This window comes from Electrona antarctica (assembly GCF_951216825.1).
Source record: "Electrona antarctica genome assembly, chromosome: 1".
In the NCBI taxonomy this organism is placed as follows: Eukaryota; Metazoa; Chordata; class Actinopteri; order Myctophiformes; family Myctophidae; genus Electrona; species Electrona antarctica.
This window is the reverse complement of record NC_136806.1, coordinates 40,753,039-40,773,074: the sequence shown is the minus strand read 5'-3', so window position 1 is coordinate 40,773,074 and position 20,036 is coordinate 40,753,039. Positions and strand designations below refer to the sequence as shown.

The window sequence follows — 20,036 nt, the reverse complement described above, 5'->3', positions numbered from 1 at the left end:
TCCCATTTTCCCATAAAAAGTATAACCAACAGATAATGTGCATTTCATTGACAATCTAACATAATTAAGGGAATATCTGTCCGAAGCAATGTCGCTGCTCCTCGCTAGCTGCACCTATGCCTCTGAATTTATACACGGGCATTGATCATTTCAATATGGAGGTCTTAACGAAGCCCTTGCATCAATTTAACAATAGGTGGCACTATAACAGCCCACTTTACCTTTTGCCCTATAACTCTTGAACCTTAAGTCGTAAAATCTAAATGATACGGACTATGAAAATTCTGCCTGTGGTGTTTTAATCGGATAGGTCCTGGGGATCATGTGTACCGATTTTTGTGAGATTTGGACAAAATCTGTAGGTGGAAGAGCAAAATGTGTGTTTTGAAGAAAATTCTAAATGGCAGAAGATCTATCCTGATGCAAGTGGCCTTTATGAGGAAATGCGCCATGTCCTAAGGAATCCAGGGAAAGAAATTTAGATTTAAAGGTTCAAGAGCTATAAGGCTAAATGTAAAGTGAGCTGTTATAGCGCCACCATGAGGCCGACTGATGTAATTATTCATTACATTCATTTTAATAATTATTATGAACCTCCCCTCCAAGTGTTGTAACTGTAGCCCTTTCGGTTTCTGAGAGAAAAATACTTGAATGTGAGTTTTCGCATTTTCCCATATAAGTCGATGGGAAATTTGTATTCAATAATACATTTAATTAACAGCGTTACATTTGTTAAATTGAAAAAAGGGCCTCATTAAGACCCTTATAATATAATGGTCAATACCTGTGAAAATTCAGAGCGATTGGTGCAGCCAGTGAGGAACAGCAACAGTGTTTCAGACAGACAGACAGGACAGACATTCTGTTAATTATATGTTAGATGTACATATCTACAATAACTATAACAGCATATTATAGGATAGTTGGCACCACCTGGTGGTGGGTGAGCTGAATGAAGTCAAGAGCTGAAAAAAGTACATTTGAATGGGTGGGATGAAGATGACGTGCTCACCTGGACTCTTCAGTTTCAGTGTCAGGTCTGATTTTCATAACTTGAACAGCAGCTTTGGTAGCAAAGGTAAGTACCCTTGGATAGAAGGTAGAAGAAATAATACACTGACAAGACCTGATTTCAAAGATTCCAAAGTTGTTTCTACCACAGTTGTTGTGGAAAGGGCAAATGTTGTACTTTAGGCTATGAAACCGCCTTACCTAATGATTTCATTTTTGTTCTTGTTGACTTCCTCTACAGGTGAATCAAATCGAAGCTCAATTTTATATGATTGGTCAACCGTGAAAATCTAGAATATAAACAATGAGCAGAGAGAGCAATTACCACCAGGTAATGAACTCACCAGACAGACAGACAGACAGACAGACAGACAGACAGACAGACAGACAGACAGACAGACAGACAGACAGACAGACAGACAGACAGACAGACAGGGCAAGTTTATACTGCATGTATAGCAAATTTCAACAAGGCAAATATACTGTACAATTTCTTCAGGCTTCTCACCTCCAGCACTGTGGTTGTTGAGAGGCCACCCGTGTCTGTTGCTGTTACGTTCACCAAATACTTCCCTTTCAGATTCGTATCAAGCTCTTCAAGAGATCTGCAATGTAGAAAAAAATTAAAAGCTAAAAAGATTTAGTAAAACACTCAACAGAAAGCTATTTTAAATATGTATTTTTCAGCTTTTTATTTTATTTAAGCAGGCAGACAGAAAAGTGGTCTGGCAAAAGGCAGCCTCTTTTGGGTGCAAGTTTGGGAACCCCTGCTCGATAACAAATCCCTTCTGCAGAAAACGCTGATCTACAAGCACGCAAAATTGTAGATTTTGTGACTCTTAAGAAGAGCGTCATCTATAAACAGCTGCAATGCAGAAAGGGACTCACTGGATGACTGCGATGTAAATTTCATTTTCCTGTGGGGCGCGGACAGCTTCAAACAGAATCCCCTTGTCGTTCGTTTGATTGTTGGAGTCGTGGAATTGCACTGACGTCACTTCAAACGTAATTTGCTGATGGATCCCAGAGTCACGGTCTGTCGCCTGAAATGTGTGTGTGTGTGTGTGTGTGTGTGTGTGTGTGTGTGTGTGTGTGTGTGTGTGTGTGTGTGTGTGTGTGTGTGTGTGTGTGTGTGTGTGTAGGGGGGACACACTTAAAGCAGCTAGCTCATGCATCAACAGAGACAATTTAATTGATGGATTATTTGTGTCACTTCATACTCACTTTAACACTGGCCACCGATGTGGCCTTGCTTGCACTCTCTGACACCACAACTAAACACCAGAGAGGGAATCAAATCACAGACTGACAGACGTACAGTACCACCATAGATATATACGTTGATAGATATACGAGCTCACTGTATATAGTATCTGAAATATCTTATACATCCACTCACCAAACACGGAATCTGGGACAATGAATTCTGGAACATTGTCATTTATATCCACAATGTTGATCACCATTTCTCCTGCAACAATTCAGATTATTAATTCATATTGTCTCTTTCCACAGATCTGCACTCATTCTGAAGAGGAGCAGCAAACCTACATTCTGTCTGTGTGTGTGCGTGCACAGTCTGCACGCATGCGTACAAGCACATGTGTGTTTTTGTGTGCCTCAAGTAACTGCATGTGAATGTGTATTCTGAATCTGATATAGTTCGCTTACAAACCAGTCATGCCCTACAACAAACTGCACAATTAGAACAACTATGTGAGCTCTTCCAACCACAAACCCTAATGAATCGCAGTGCTTACCTGATACCGCGCTGTTGTTGGCTCCTTTTTCCGTGTTCACATCCACCACCTGAGCCTTCATTATCACCTGCACACACAGCTCATAATCCACTGTGACATTCGGGTTCACTATGACTTCCCCTGTTTTCTCCAAGAGGAACCAGTTGCAGGGGCTCAGCGTGTTGTTGCATCGGCACTGGGTGGATTCCATCTCGTAGACCAACGAATGGTTGCCGTCTCTGTCCTCGGCCATAAAACACCCGACGGCTCCAGTGATCGTGCTGTTCTCATCGACCACGACCACGACCTCCATCGGCAGGAACACTGGTCTTTCGTCGTTCACGTCCAAGACCTCCACTTCCACCACCACCATGGAGCTTTTGAGTTCCAGGTCTGCGGCCTCCACCCACATGGTGAAGTTCTTGTGAGCGCTCTCGTAGTCCAACTCGATGTCCGGGTCCACGGAGATGTTGCCTCTGTAACCTCCCTCCTCAGGATAGGTACGAATGATGAAACTTCGAGAGCTTCCATTAATGATGCTGAAGGAGATGCGGTTGAAGTCTGAGGTTTGGTCCAAATCCACCGCATGCACGGAGCCAACATCGCCTGATTGGTTGAAGCAAAGGAGTAGAGAATATTTCAGTAACACTGACTATCTACAAGTGAAAGTAGTTGATTGAACAAAGTTGCTTACCTTTCATCCCTTCTTTGACTGAGAATTTGTATGACGGTTTTGTAAATCGTGGAGTGTTGTCATTGACATCCTGGGAGGCATTAAGAGAAAATCAATAGATAGAACTAAATTGATTATGCACCATAGAGAAAATCAATACCACTATCTACAGTGGCAACTGACAATAATATAGGTGCTTGTGTGTGTGTGTGTGTGTGTGTGTGTGTGTGTGTGTGTGTGTGTGTGTGTGTGTGTGTGTGTGTGTGTGTGTGTGTGTGTGTGTGTGTGTGTGTGTGTGTGTGTGTGTGTGTGTGTGTGTCAGGGTTAGGATTAGAGCAAGGGACAGATTTAGGTTTAGTTTTAGTGTTTGAAAGACAAAGGGTAAATGTAACTTTAATGCAAATTGTATGTCCTCATGAGCATACTTTGAAATACCAACACACCAGTGTGTATTCAGTTTCCTAACAACCTTGGTCTATTTGGGTGCTGCTGACAAACTGTACAGACCACAAATTGTAACATCAGGAGTATAGCATCAATGTGGGTTGACTAGACACTGGTGAAGACTCACATCCACTTGGATGATAACTGTGACCCACGTGGACAGGGGATGGGGATCAGTGCCCTTGTCGGTAGCAGTCACATTCAACTCAATTTTTCCCTCTAGCTCAGGATCCAAGTCCTCTCGGTCCAGTTGGGTTCGGTTTGTCAGAACTCCAGTGTCAGGGTCAATCGTGAAGAGATGACTATACTCGCTTAGCACAATTCCAAACACAATCTGGCTGTTTTCCGTCCCTTGTTCGTCATCATCAGTAGCCTGTAGGGAACATTGGAAGAAACAGATGGTAGAATCCAATATTTTATATTATCAGATATGCCACCTGGAAAAATAAATTAAAAACCATCACCATGTTTTCTGTTTGTAAGTGAGATTGTGAGGTCCAGCCACGATTTGTTGTATAAGATTTACATGCAGGATTATACTTATCCAAAAGTTACTATAGTTAATTTCGTTTGTGGTTCTTAGTTGAAGTTGTCAGAGTTACATTTATTTTTAAATTTATTTTTAAATTGTCTTAGCGACTTACACCCTATACTAGGCTACTTCGACAAATAGCAGAAATAGCCAATGCATTGCGAGCGCGATTGGTTTTTTACATTTTTTGAAGGGCACTAGCCCTCCAATGCATGGCTTTCCGAAATTACATCATAGGCCAGCCAAGTCTATGGAATTTGTCGAGAGCCCAATTATAAATTTCCTGTCCCAGCAAAAGTCTATGGAATTTAAAGGGATATTTCACTTAAAAAAAAAACGTTGTCATTTTATCGTCTACTCAGGCTTATGGGAGCACCCCAGACAGTTTGATTGATTGATGCTTGATTCAGAATTTAGATATTCATTTTAGCTGCCCCGCCCCCTTCCTATACAAACCCATTGTAACCGTCATTTTAACCATGATATATTCCTCGAAAAAACACGTCCTTTTTTCTGGTGACTTCTAATACGTGAGGGGCCGTGTTTTTTCATTTACTTTTTCATTTATTTTTTTAAAAAGTATGCAGAGGCCGGAAGGAGACAAAATAATATATAAAAAATTAAAGATTAACCATATCCCCTAAAATGGAGGGATATCAAAAGCAGAGTCATGTTCATGGATATCCTCATCGTAAATACCTGTATTTTGAGGTCCACATTTTCACCCTCTTTAACAAACTCCAGATAAGGATTCCTGTTGATTTCCGGCCTGTTGTCATTGATGTCAGTCAGTGTGATCTCTAACACTGTTGAGCCTGTCTTGTTGTCCGTGTCTCTGGCTAGCAGGGTGGCTGAATACAGAGACGTGACCTCTCGGTCAATCAGCCTGCTGTTTGCCACATACACCACTCCTGTGTCTGGATACACATCGAAATACTTGCGCCTGAAAGAAAAACAAAAGAGCACACAGGAATAACCCAGTGTCACAACGACAAGAAGGATATGTCTTTTGTTTCAAGATACAGCATGGATAGGGCCGTCACCATCATGATATTTTACTTATTGATTGTCATTAATAATTTAGATTAATGATTGAATTGTGTTTTAATTATACATGTCTGTCTAAACAGACATGTATAATTTCTAAACAAAAATTGCACAGGGCAGATATGACAAATAACTTAAAGGACCACTTCACCACTTTTCAACTTCTCTTCCTATAATTGGTCCTAACTAATGTTCATGATAAAATACCACAATCTTTTTCTACTCAGTCTGTGTCTCATAGGAAGGCTGTGGGCAGTTCAGAAACCCGTCCACCAGTGACATCATCGATGGTGAATCCAAGCTAATAGAAACGGCAGGCTTTCTTTTCCTGAAAAGTTGCAATGCAAAAGTTGAAGCCATCGTTCTCACGATAATACAAATCTAAATATATTTTAAAACAAATCTTGTCACTTGTCACTGGTGGACGGGTGTCCGAACTGCCCAAATCCCTCCTATGAGACACAGACTGAGTAGGAAAAAATGGTGGTGTTTTATCATGAACATTAGTGAGGACCAATTATATGAAGAGATGTTGAAAAGTGGTGAAGTGGTCCTTTAAATAAGAAATTACTGACATGTATTCATTTTAATATATCTAGAAATAGCCGATTTGTAGCTCTGCTATTTACACTATTTTTTGAAAAGTATGAAAAAAAATTCTTCCAACAAGGAAACTATGACAATTATTACGACAATTATCTAAAATAATTGTGATTAGGCTCTTTCTCCAGTATGTAACAATTGTGACATGCTTAAAGATGGATCGAGTGCAGTGATGTTTGAACTTTTTCTGTTTTGCACGGTTAACATTACTCTAATAGACCTCCAGGTGTGGTTATAATATTATTACAAATATTACAAATATGTCTTCCCTGTGTATTTTTGGTTTCTTCCTGAAAGCTGAAAGTCTTTGAGTCAAAAGGCCCTATCAAAATAACACCATTTTAGTGTCAATCAATCAATCAATCAACATCATAACCCTAACCCCTCCCCTAACCCTTCCCACACTATCATACAACAACAGCTGTGGGTGATATATATAATATATAGGCATATACAAATTTCATCCTGCTCATAATTATACTGTACATTCATTCAAACTCAGAATTTCATGCTAGAAGGCTTTCTTACCTTTCGTTGTAGTTGTTAGGTCCGCACCAAAGTGGTCCAGGTGTTATTTTGTGCAAAAAGTTTTTTTGGCTATTTCCCCTACCACACCATAAGCCCTCAATGGGGCGTTGGGTTTTAGTGCTAATTTGCTTATTTACATTGCTCGAAAATCCTTTTTTTTATATAAATCCTCTCTGGACCACTTTGGTGCGGACCAACTACAATGAAAGGTAAGAAAGCCTTCTAACATGAAATTGTCCTTTAATCATTACATCCTGATGAGAGTGTATATATAGACAAAATATTTTGGAAATATTACATTTTGATGTACAGTAGTGTCATAATTAAATGTAATGTTAAGGCACACAGACTATCAAGAAACATGACTTCATGTCAAAAAGGTTGCTGAGCCCTGCAGTATATAAAGGATAGTTATACATAGTGTCTGGGAGCAGTCTGTAGAGGAGTTTGCCTTCATCCATTGTGTCAGGATCCTCTGCCTGAAAAAGAACATGACCCTTTGTGAATGTCAGATCAATCCAAAGATACTCCCAGTTCCTTGCACATTTTGCTACATGGGTTTCTACATGGGTTACATGTAGTTAACTACAGATAGTGTGTGTAGCATCTCGTTGCAGTCGGTCAGAAGCCTTGTATCTCCATATTTCAATGGTCGTAAATTAATGCATGCTCTACTTTGTCACACAACATTAATAGCAGACACGGCTGAGGGAAGTAGGGGTGCTGGGGGGGCTGTAGCACCCCCTCCCCCCAGGCACAGCCCCCCCTCGAACAGGAGGGGACATCCTTGAAACAATATGCTGTATCACAGTATTGGCACCTTATCCTGGTTAATTGCCTGTGTCAGTTCGTACATATAACTTGCGTGTGGAGAGGGAAAGTAAAGGCCACGTTTGCGCGTGAAAATGCGCAAAAATGCGCGTGCATGATGCGCGTGCACGCGCATTTTTGCGGCGCGCGCACCCCCTACTAGACGCTCAGCCCCTGCGAGTGTAAAGTACTTTCCGCGGGCCTGATAGCAGATGTACAAGCTTGTAGATGTGCTATTTTTTTACTTTTTAAGTGAAAGTGTCTGTCTGTAGGTCTGTCTGTAGGTTTTATGATATTTTTAACCAATGAAAAGAGCTTACTAAATAATAACTGCCTTGATTGGATCCATTGGAACACAATTTCCTGTAAAGTAAATGTTTTGGACATACTGCATAAGGGTTCCACCCAACAGCAACGATACTGTATACAATATATTGTATATACATGTATGCTAGAAACTATTGTGTTTTCTATGGCCATGTCATATGCTTCTGACATACAGACAGTATATGCACATTACAGAGCATACCTTTAAAGCTTGGGATTGAATTTATCATTAAAGTTCAAAATTCAAATAATACACAGAATAACCCTATTGAATTTCTCAATCAAATCAAACCATTATTTATGGGAAGTAGCTGTCAATAATGTCACGATTACTGTAGCTCATTAAGCTTTAATCGAAAATACTACAGATTGTTAAGTAAAAACTTACAGTGATGTTGGCGGCAACTACTGTACCATTTGGACTGTGCTCCTTAACAGATATCGAATAGGACTCCTGTGGGAATTTGGGGTTGTTGTCGTTGATGTCTTTGACCTTGATGGTGACAGTAGCAGTAGAACGGAGCGTACTGTCTTGTACATCTTCTGCTATCACCTGTACCGTAAGACAAAGGAAACCAGGAAATAGCATCATGTTCACCAACAGCACAACTTGTAATTTTTATTTTTGTACCCCTTTTTCTCCCCAATGTAGTCGTTATTCCAATTGATTCCTCCCCACACATACCGGTATCTGTATTGTCACTGCTGTTGTATCCTACTGTCTCACCTACCAGTGTGAAGCCCCCACCGGGGGGATGTAGAGCATCCGTCCTACTCCTCTCACCCAACACTCCGCCCCAGCCGTAGGAATACGTGCAGTGACAATTATCACACTCCCTGCCTGGCTTCCCTCCCCTGAACACGTGCCAACTGTGTTTGGATATGGACCAAGGTGGATTCAAACCCACAACCTCCGCGGTAGTGGGCAGGGCACTGCCACACCCAAGCGCCTTATCAACAGCACAACTAATTCAGGCCTCACACACATGCAGATGCCATTTCCATTTTATCACAAGTCTTGCTAAATTACCTGCACATGAATTCACTGTGAGCGGAGTCGGACTATAAATTCTGTCCAACATTATCCTGAGCTGAAATACAAACAAATCTACATGCAAATAGTGCACTGCAAGCCCATATACACCGGTCAACTAGTGATGAAGTCCACTAAGAACGGAGTCCCGCAGCGCTCATTAGGCCCTCTCCTATTTTTGAGTGGTGCCTCCGATGTATGTGTGTGTGTGTGTATGTACAGTATGTGTGTCTGTCTCTGTATCCGAGCACGGACAGCTGAAACACCTAAAGTGGCCAGTAGAGTACAGCACAGAGTAAAGTGGCACAGAGTACACTACAGTAGAGCCCTGGGCACGTTCCTGGGGGTCTGGATGTTCCACACTGTAACTCTTGTCATTTCTCGACCGTTTCGGACGCGGGAAGGCTCGCCGGAACCGGGCCGGACCCCTGGGCGCGTTTCTGGGGGTCTGGTTGTTCCGGGACCCCCATACACGGTAACTCTGTCATTTCTCGAAGATTTTTTTCCAAACATTATCTAAGTACTGTAGAGAGCACAGTACACTACAATACAGTACAGAGCACAGTACAGTACAGTATCCATAAATAAATGTCTAGTTGCACCGCTCAGTTCACACAGGTGTGATTTTCAAGTGGTTTTAACCAGTTTTGGTGTAACAGCTTACGCGCTTTTCCTTATCTTATCTTAATATAGTATTTACTGGTCCCCTGGGGCGGGGAAATTACTTTTCTGCATTTACCCAGCGAGATGGCAGATCAAATTGCTCAGATAAGTGCTCTGTGGCGAGCTTTTAGGTGTTAAAAGACTTGCTCAGAGACACTTCGACACATAGACGGACAAGCCGAGAGTCAAACTTAACTCAGCCAAGGTTGCCAACCTGTCTCACCAAACATGATGATTTTGAAATTGGCTTCCCAGTGCAACATCATTCTCAGGTTTCATTGCTTGACACCTCAATTCTGCAATCTGTGCTTACCTGAATCACCATCTCTTTTGTTTTCTCGAAATCCAGTTCCTGCGTGTTTTTGACCATGAGCTGAACAACGCTCTCTGAAAAGGCAAGCGAGGGACCCACAGCAAACACCTCCTTATAAACTCCGTCAATGCTCAGTTTGATTTCTGCATTTTTCCCCTGCAAACATCAGAAAATGATGACATACTTTATAAAACCTAAATCAGATCATAAAAGTCATACATTATTAACATAATGCAAAAGCTGTGGTTTCCCAACTCAATACAAGGGATCTATAGAAATATATCCCAATGAGTGAGTATGCCGACTGATTCATCTGAATCTTAAAATCTTAAAAGAGAAGGCATACAATGGTAGCCTGTTTTTTAGTGCCTTGTACTGTCTCCGCACCCTGAGTGAAGTCCACCCGAATTTCTCACAGGGATTGTCTGTAATAAATCTAGATAAACAGATACACTGCATCCATTAATAGGCTTGAGGGTTTACAGTAAAGCATTGGCATGTTCTAATTAACTATCTGAGAAGGGTTTAATAAGCAGTGAAATCCTTAACCTTATCCAGTGTGGTACTGGTGTACTCAAGTACTGACACACGTTGCATTGCAACGTGTTGTTGTGAGCTTGTAGGTCGTTAACTATATTATATTTATATTTTGATTGCAGTATAAATACTTTTACTTAAGTAAAAAAAGGGTTGCATCACATCACTGACCTTATCCATGTCTCTGACTGTCATGTTGATGGGAACATTGCCTAGCGAGTGCTCAAAGACCTCTCCTGTGAAGTTATCCGCCCGTATGCATTCACTTTCAGCAGAATCACCACACATGTAAAACTCAGGGTATTTATCATTTATGTCTTCAATGGTGATCCGTACTTCTGCAAAGGCACTGGCCTGAACACCATGGATGTTTAATGTGGTCTCCATAGCCTGGGGAATAGAATACAATTGAAAATAGGATTCAATTACAATTACGTTACAATTATATTTATAATTGAGTATAATTAAGTACTGTACAATTACAATTCGTCCCCTTCTTAAATGAATGGCCTAAGTCTGATTCAAAACAAAACTAGCCTATATGATATTTCCTAATCATTCCACAAAAAAAACGTTTATGACTATTAATATAAAAATAGCACTCCTTTTCAATTAGGACGTCGAGGTGGCCATGTCATTAGGAGCCGACTTAGGCTAAAAACAAATTAGTTTAAGAAAGTGACAAATTTGGAACTTTAGAAGACGCTCTTAAAACTGCAAGAACGGTGTAAGCAGCATATATATATACATACATACAGGTGCTTGCATACATGCACCTGACGAAGCCAAATGGCGAAACGCGTCGTGCAATAAAAAATGAAGCATAAATAATCTTGTCCTGAGTCTCTGGAGTGTGCGGTCCCTTGCTTTCCCTGGGGAAGTTCTCTTTGGCCTGCATATATATATATATATATATATATATATATATATATATATATATATATATATATATATATCCTGTAACTACCATACATACTGTATATCTGGGAACAATAGGAGGGAGCCAGGGAGACATAAAATTGAGGAAACTAAAATAAAATTCAAAGCTGTACCTTGACTCTCAGAGTGACGACATCACCAACAACTTCACGGTCTATGTCAGTATTGACAAATATAGCTCCATCATTTTCTGAGATGCGGAACAACGCGACTGCTCTGGAAACTGTTGCAGCTGCGGAAACAATTCCAATGTCAACGATTCATCCAGTAACATCATTCATTAATAACATTCATTCATTCATTCATTCGGTCGTTTGTTCGTTTGTATGTTCATTCATTCATCCATTTATCCTTTAATTAATTCATCCATTCATCATTTGTCCGCCCTGTCACTCATCCTATCATTCATCCAATTAACCCAGCATCCGTACTCTGGGGGGGAACATTATCCAAAAATAGTAGATCTGACTACTGTAGATCGGTTATTTTTGGTGTAGAGACTTGGGCCCTTATTTATCAACGCATTGATAAATAAGGGCCATAGTGTAGATGGGAAAAAGCAGTCAACGTCCAGTTGCAACTAAGGCGTGTTTTACTAAGATTAGAGGATTTAAACTGCTATAACTGCAATAATTACTGTTGTTGAGGCTCACATTCAATGCTGTAGGTGATATGATCGTTGATTCCTGTGTCCTGGTCTATGGCCAACACTTGAAATATAGAGTCGACCTGGCAATACAAAAAGAAACCAGTCAGTTGAAGAAGTCTACACACAAACACACAAATGGCTACTAAATTCTCGGTTGCTGAAGTACAGCTAGGCTGAACGAGTTCACGTCAAATTCACAGCAACTGTGCTTGACATGAGTGCAATAATACATAAACACAAGTAAAGCGTTATTCATAGTCTGGATTTTTGGTGGTGAGGTGACCACCGAACTACAACATGACGTCACAAGCCGCGGTGAAAAGCAAACCACCGCCACCGCCCCAGCCATTCTCTCTGTTTTTACTCACCACCGCTCAACGTTATTTCAGCTCCGGTGGTCAGCTCCAAATATCTATGGTCAGCTCACCCCCGGAGCGATGCAGGTCACCTGACCACCGAAAATCCAGACTATGAATGAGCCTTAAATGCCCAGTATCAGTGTTGCCAGCTTTTCCGAGAGAAAAAAGCAACCAGGCTCAAGCTCAAAAGAAGCGACTATAGGCCACATGAGCAGTTTAACCCTATATGGATCTTCAAACTCATATTAAAAGGCGTCAATTTACTATTGTCAAACAGACCTTGAAAAAGAAAAAGCGATAAATTTTAAATATTTTTCGAAACATTTTAACAACACAAATCTGGTACAGCATTCTGGCACAAAATATTTTCGATGGGGGCTCTGTGGACAAATACATATTATTTTGTTGGGGGTCCGACATGAACATTTTTGAGAACCACTCGTTTAACCAGAATTAGGAAACAAGCCCAAATATGTAACTGCACTTGAGAAACAAGCCCCAAAACCTGAAACCTCCAACTACCAATATTTACAAGCAACTGTAGAGAAAAACAAGCCCAAAGCTTATAACAAGCAGTATATGTAAACTCAGTGATAGCACATCTCTTTTCAGGCAATCTGAGAACCCATCGGCATATAAAGGAAAGATCACACCCGTGTGAAGTGAGGGGTGCTATATTAAAGTCTATCTCATGTTGATTCGGTGATGTAATGGTGATATAAAACAAACGGTGCCAACACAAACATTAAATGACATTAACAATAAAGAGATGACGTAATTGAACTAAAGAGAAACATTAAACCTGTATTAGGAGGGGCTAGCGCCCCTCAAATACAGCGCCCTCTTGAGTCTTGACATGAGTCAACAGTCTGTCTTGAGAGACAGACTTTTCAGGTGGTAGAACTAGATTATCAGTCCACCTTTTAGGAGCTAAAATCACTGCTCAATTTAGTCAGTTAGACCAGTGGCACTCAACCTTTTCAGGCCGTGAACCCCCAAAATAATCATATTAGAACAGGGGACCCCTCCCACCCTGATAAGCACTTGGAATATGAGTTGGGGGTAAATGGTAAATGGTAAATGGTGCATTTATATAGCGCCTTTATCCAAGGCGCTTTACATAGATTGTGCATTACATTCACCCATTCACACACACATTCATACACCGATGGCGACGGAAGCCATGCAAGGTACCAGCCAGCACATCGGGAGCAATTTGGGGTTCAGTGTCTTGCCCAAGGACACTTCGACATGTAGACAGGAGGAGCCGGGATTCGAACCGCCGACCCACGGATCATTGGACGACCTGCTCTACCCCCTGAGCCACAGTCGCCTTCCTTTTAGTTTGACTCGATTCCTCAGGTAAATATTGTGAAAATGTCCGACTGTTTCCGCATGTCGGACCTTTGGTGTGTCGGATCTGCATGTGCATCCCCACATGACCACATAAATTTTCGGGCCTGTTGAGAACTCTAGTTTTCGCCGGCTGCGGCTGCACTAATAAGTGCAGTTTAAATGGACAGGTATCAGTCAAAAGGGAGACATCGAAGAGGAAGGATGGATGGGGAAGGATCAATATATGGAATGTCAGAACAGAACAATGGAGATCTAAGGGGTTGAGGTCAGATGTAGAGTTGCTGGCCAATATTGATGACATCAGGGATCTCCATATATGAGCTTAATAATGATGACATCAGGGATCTCCATACATCCATCCCTGATGATGTCACGTTAATGGATAATTTTGAATTATTGTAGATCTGTTATTTTGTGGATGGAAGTTTCCATGTTCCCAATGACTTTGTATCTTCATACCCCATGTCCTGTACCTTTCATATCTCAGGCCCTGTGTCCTACTGATTTTAATTCTTCCCCCCAGCCGGTGTGCTGATAAAGTATTGTTTTCTCCTGTTTGCCAAAACACCCAGCGTGTCTGTGGAAAACACCCTGTTATTCGGCCTTGGTGCTTTGCCAGAGCAGACAAGTTTTCTGCTAGTCACGTTAGCTGGTTGAATTTAACTTAAATTATGAACTACATTTACATGATTAACTACATATCCCATACATTATGCTTCCTGGTTTGGACAGGATGTGATTGTTTGAACTTCCTTTGGTTATTTGACACGTTGCTTTGTGTAGCCTTCTCAAATCTTGATTAAAATAATATATACCGTGTCCATTTTGTGGCACGCCGGAGAGACATTTTGTAATTTGGCTGTATGTGGGATCTGTTCTATTCTCTCCGAACTGAAAATGAATCGACAAAAACCATATTTACTCTGACTGGACAATCATTCTTCCTGGTGGATTCATTTATTCTATTGGGTATTTAAAGGTATTTTTCTAAAGAGTATTTCCTGCTTAAGGTAACATTTGGATATTGATCATTCTCTTAAAAGTATTCCTGTTAAAGCTAATTCTTAACTTTATCATCTAAAAGGTTTAAATCCATTTTTGTAAATTGTTAGAGGCTCTCTGCCTAGACTTGTGGTGCTGAGTATTTATTTGTACTCAAAATACTAGTTTCAGCTCTGGCTATCGAAGTAATAAAGTAATACAGTCCTTTTTATCATTAGTAAATCATTAATAATTGTCCCTTCTGCATTTTATATGCAACACACGTGATGTCACGAGGCCAACCAACTAGTCTCGCGTTCCCAGACTGTTGCCTCTCACAATTTCCAAATACTTCTGTCATACAGTCTGGAGCAACGGAAGAGCTGTCATAAGTAAAATATAAAGCGTAAGTGGAGACTCCTCCACACTTCCGTTTAGTCGTGCAAATTTATCCTAAATAAATAGAAAACATCTAAGCATATATAGCTTGTTGCTTAGCAGAAAAGGAAATAAAAAAAATAAGCTCTAAAGATATTTTAAAATATATTTTCGTGAACGGAAATGTCAGCTTCCTTACTCGGATTAGGTGTAGTTCCAGACTAGCATTCGGAGATTGTGGAAGAGTTGTCTGGCTACGCGAGACTACCATCCAACCAAACAATACACTGACGGGAAATGCACGATTTCATAGTAAATGCGACCTGCATTTACTATATACTAATAACACAGTTTTGTTTCCAATGGAAATATCCTAAAAAACTCACACCCGTGTGAAGTGAGGGGCGCTATTATATTAAAGTCTAACTCATGTGTTAGTGATGTAATGGTGACAAAACAAACATTAGATTATCTTTATTGTATGGATTTCTATATAGTTTTTAGACTTCTCTATGGCAGAATGGCGTTTTTGAATGATTTATTGAAAATTCTCTGTTGTGAATGTGTGACAACGAAAGACCTTCAGAGAAAGCTTGGCTTGTCTGCTTCCAGGAAAAAAATGAACTGAGTTGATAAAATGTTTAGTTGTGGTGTTGGAAGCCATTTAAAAGAGCCTGCATTTACACTGGGTAGTGTTTCTAGGACAACAAAAAAAGTTATGACCGGTTGAAGTTTTATTTTCTAAATAACTTTTTTTCTGCTGGGCGTACATAGCCATGCAATATCTCATTTTAAAGGGTGAGTTGTCTAGTTCAATTAAAATAAAATAAAAAGTTTCTCACATGTACCACTGTAGATATTTTGCCATCTATAAATAGCATGGTCAGTCATGATCAATCTGACCTATCCAGCTAAAAGTCCCCCTAGCTCTGAAATGGAACATCATATAAACTCAATTCTTTTTTGGGGTAAAATTTGACATTCTAACGCACATTTTGATATATACCATGTTTACATAGTCTTACCAGTACCGTGTCTATTCATGCATGTATCTCAAAAACCTGTTGTGAAGAAACAGTTTTGATAAAAAACTCATCCAAGGACATTGTTTTGATATGACTTTGTGCCCATGATATGTATCAAAATATAGACTTGAATGTATACTGTATTATAACAAAAAAATTGGGTTCTTACCATCTACCGTTACAGAGTAAATCACAGTTGAAACTCGCTTAGTCAAACCATAAACCTCAGACTAGTGAACAAAATAGCCATGACAGGTCTAACTCATTGTAAAAGCTTGTCTTTTATTTTTTATGACTACTAACATAATACAATTATAATAAATATTACAGAAAATAAATAGGCCTACATACAAAACAGTTGTCCCCAAACTCCCCAGTGTCCCCAAACCACTGCATTCCAGTTGTTCTTGACGGTGTGTGTGTGTGTAGGCTAAATTTAAAAAAAAACAACAACTGAAATGAATGAATGCATCCGGTTCAGTGTCGGAGAACTCCATCGCAGTCTTGACTCTTCGTCTTCATCATCATCATCATCATCATCATCATCCTCCTCCTCCGATGCCAGTTCTAAATATATAAAAATAAACATTTAGCTGTAGTCAGCCCGGCCAATAGCCAGTTGGGGGGGGGGGGGGGGCGTAGGCTATCTGACATCATCGTCATCATCATCATCACACGGAGACACACTAAACAATGTACAATCATGATTGTATACAATATACAATGAATGCAATTATCATGCAAGCTCAGACGTCAATGAAACGTCATACAGATCTTATATAATACGCTACTGTTAGCTTCACTCCCCGTCCCCCCTCCGATCCTTGTAGCAACGTCATCATAACCACGCGTTGCTTCAGTAAACGATGCATGTTTGTTCTCCGTCTTTGTAGACAGTAAATAAAAGGAGCGAACATTACTCTAAAGATCAGATCGCCTATAAGGCACGCTACAATATAAAATACTTGTACTGCCATGCGTGCATGCCTGCTACGATACATTTGTACTGCACCAACCAACCGATCGACACCAACCCCCCCCTCCAGCCCTTAGCCAGCACCAATGCACCGACCAACACCATTAGCCAGCACCTTCGGTGCTGGCTAATGGCTGGGGGCCATCGTGGTGAGTCATTCTGGCGTCATGATCTGACTAGTAGTAGTAATTATCCAAGCATCTATTTGTAGCGATCATCTTATGATTTCTGATCACTATAGAAGGGCATTTTCTACAATAAGATTACCTCAAAACATTCCGGGTTGATCGTCTTCTTCAATGGTTTCCCGGTATAGCTCATCGGACGACGATGGGGAGACAATGAAAAAAGGAGGGAGGGAGCAGCGAGTCTCGCTGTAAGCACTGGACCAGGGCTACTCCGCCTGGAGAAGGCGACTGGGACGCGTATGGATCAATACTACTACCACAAAACTCGCTCAAATAAATAGTACTGCTTTCAACTTTTTCTGCTAGAAAATCGCTCGGGCGAGACGGCAAACAGGCAAAACAATGAAAACTATGAAGACTCCCTCTGCCCCACTGTTTACAGGGGGTGGGACCAGCTTCCAATGGCAACACGTACACGTGTGTCACGTGACACGGGTTTTCTGGGTAATGTAGTTGGAATATAAGCTCAGGAATTTAAACAGCGCTTCGGAGCATATTAATATGTTTAGATTCATCAAAAACTGTGAAGACGCCAATTGGCGTCATTGATCATTTACGGAATTCTGATGAAGACGCCAATTGGCGTCTTTCATCTTCTAAGGGTTAATGGCATTTAATATTTCTGTTAAGAACAAGATGAAATAAATTTTCCCTTCATTGTCAATGGCGTTTTTAAAACAAACATTGAACTAAAACAAACATTAAACCTGTATATAGGAGTATTAGTCCAAAGTTAATGAGACCTTGATGTACTGTATATATATATTTTATAACTTTGTTTATTGGTTTTTTCACAGAAGCATTATTCAAATACTGGAGTTGAAAAAGAATAAATGGTGGCATTAACAGCTTCTCTTAATAAACCCCACAAGTATAACGTAGATGTACTGTATATTTGAGTTGACTTACCACGCTGGAGTGCTCTGTGACTGAGGTTGTGTAAGGTAGTCGTATAAACTGTGGGTCAAGGTCTGGCACGTCTATGACGGTGATGAAGCCAAAGGCGACGTTTGACTGAAACACCTGCACTCCGTTGAGGAAACCTCCACCGTCCTGTTATGGGACATAAAGAGACACTGTAGCTCAAAGGTTACAGCCAGGGTAAAGCGACAGGAAATCCACGAGTTGGTTAATACAGTCTTAGCCTAATATGCTGATTGCCAGTTTACTATGTAAACCTGCAAAACCTGTCAGTCAGTCTGTCCGTCCGTCCATCACGCCTCGTGACACACTCTATATACTGTATAGCCAATACAGAATTCATTCCATACGTTGATCTGATCCCCCATGACAAAGCACCAGCGCCCGCCCAGCAGTCTGCCATTACCCAGGCGGATGCGTGCACAACCTTTGGGGCGAGGTCGCACCCTCAGGGCGTCTTAATGGTACATTATTTGGATCTATTACATGCTGCACTATGTCTCAGTGTGTACAATGGTTGGAATGCACATATTTGAGAGAACATTAACTTGGTCATACTAAAGACTGGGACCCAGTGCCTCCCTGCTTGGCACTCAGCATCAAGGGGTGGGTTGGATTGGGGTAAGACCCTGCGACATACTAGCGTCATGTCCCTGCTTGGCACTCAGCATCAAGGGTTGGGTTGGATTGGGGTAAAGACCCTGCGACATACTAGCGCCATGTCCAGTACATCAAGGGTTGGATTGGGGTAAGACCCTGCGACATACTAGGGTTGGATTGGGGTAAGACCCTGCGACATACTAGGGTTGGATTGGGGTAAGACCCTGCGACATACTAGGGTTGGATTGGGGTAAGACCCTGCGACATACTAGGGTTGGATTGGGGTAAGACCCTGCGACATACTAGGGTTGGATTGGGGTAAGACCCTGCGACATACTAGGGTTGGATTGGGGTAAGACCCTGCGACATACTAGGGTTGGATTGGGGTAAGACCCTGCAACATACTAGGGTTGGATTGGGGTAAGACCCTGCGACATACTAGGGTTGGATTGGGGTAAGACCCTGCGACATACTAGCATCATACAGTATTGACATACAGTACATCAAGCTGCCTCACGCTAAGGAATGGGGCTCCATTTTCGTCACCGCTAAACCCCTTATCCCTAAACTTCTTTGCCTTTTTTACTATTTTGCAAAAGATTTTTGAATAGTTGAAATGGTCTACAAGCTCACAACGTGTCAGTGTAGATTGGCTAGTTGAACTATTCCAAAATGTTTTTTCAAAATAGTAAAAAAAAGCAAAGAAGTTTAGGGATAAGGGGTTTAGCGGTAACGAAAATGGAGCCCATAGGCTCCTGCCCCTATGGGCCTCATGGCTCGGCAACGCTTACAAAATTAGCTAAAGTCTATCCCTAAGGATAATGAATTATCTGCAAAAATATGTGGAAAGACTTTAGGGGAAATTTCTATGCAATATCCTTTGATAAGAAAAATACTTACAGTTGCATTTATCTTTATTCGGTAGAAAGTGCTCAGAGCGGTGTAATTTAGGCTTCCTGCTAATGTGACTGCACCGGACGCATCAATGGCAAACAGATGCAGTCCATCACCTGGAATAACCTATAAATCATAGTGTAAAAGCATTTTACAGTTCCATATAGATTAATCCAGTCAATTATTTATCTGATAAGGTGTCTGGTAAATACTATCACCTCGTCAATGTTGTATCTCACAACAGAAGCAACTCCTTCATCAGCATCCTCTGCAAATACTGTAAACAAAGTTGTTCCCACACCTTCATTCTGATCAATGGGAAGTAAAGAAAATAATGAAAAGAAAAATAGGTAAATAAGTAGGAGTCAATGGATGCTTTAGCAGGTATTAAGGTCAATAATACCTGCTAAAGCATCCGCCGGCTGTATGCCCGGGGCGAGTTGGTAAATGGGCGACTCGTTTGGTATTCGTGGCATCAGTGGGAATCATACTTGCCTTACAATATTGTCT

General features: G+C 41.0%; 1 protein-coding gene across 1 annotated transcript in view; it reads right to left on the bottom strand.

Annotated features, from left to right (window-relative positions):
* cdhr2 (cadherin related family member 2) overlaps window positions 1-19,833 on the bottom strand; it is a gene marked incomplete at its 5' end in the record, with an annotated part of 27,069 nt that extends 7,236 nt beyond the window's left edge. The window contains 18 exons of the mRNA XM_079497028.1: window positions 1,013-1,087; window positions 1,213-1,301; window positions 1,520-1,616; window positions 1,900-2,054; window positions 2,236-2,285; window positions 2,411-2,482; window positions 2,772-3,356; window positions 3,445-3,514; window positions 3,995-4,240; window positions 5,099-5,342; window positions 6,995-7,056; window positions 8,103-8,267; window positions 9,724-9,879; window positions 10,432-10,650; window positions 11,313-11,431; window positions 11,853-11,928; window positions 18,021-18,164; window positions 19,828-19,833. Of these exons, the coding sequence (XP_079353154.1) occupies window positions 1,013-1,087; window positions 1,213-1,301; window positions 1,520-1,616; window positions 1,900-2,054; window positions 2,236-2,285; window positions 2,411-2,482; window positions 2,772-3,356; window positions 3,445-3,514; window positions 3,995-4,240; window positions 5,099-5,342; window positions 6,995-7,056; window positions 8,103-8,267; window positions 9,724-9,879; window positions 10,432-10,650; window positions 11,313-11,431; window positions 11,853-11,928; window positions 18,021-18,164; window positions 19,828-19,833 (2,630 nt within the window). The remainder of the gene's footprint in view (window positions 1-1,012; window positions 1,088-1,212; window positions 1,302-1,519; window positions 1,617-1,899; window positions 2,055-2,235; window positions 2,286-2,410; window positions 2,483-2,771; window positions 3,357-3,444; window positions 3,515-3,994; window positions 4,241-5,098; window positions 5,343-6,994; window positions 7,057-8,102; window positions 8,268-9,723; window positions 9,880-10,431; window positions 10,651-11,312; window positions 11,432-11,852; window positions 11,929-18,020; window positions 18,165-19,827) is intronic.
* Window positions 19,834-20,036: the final 203 nt, after the last annotated feature.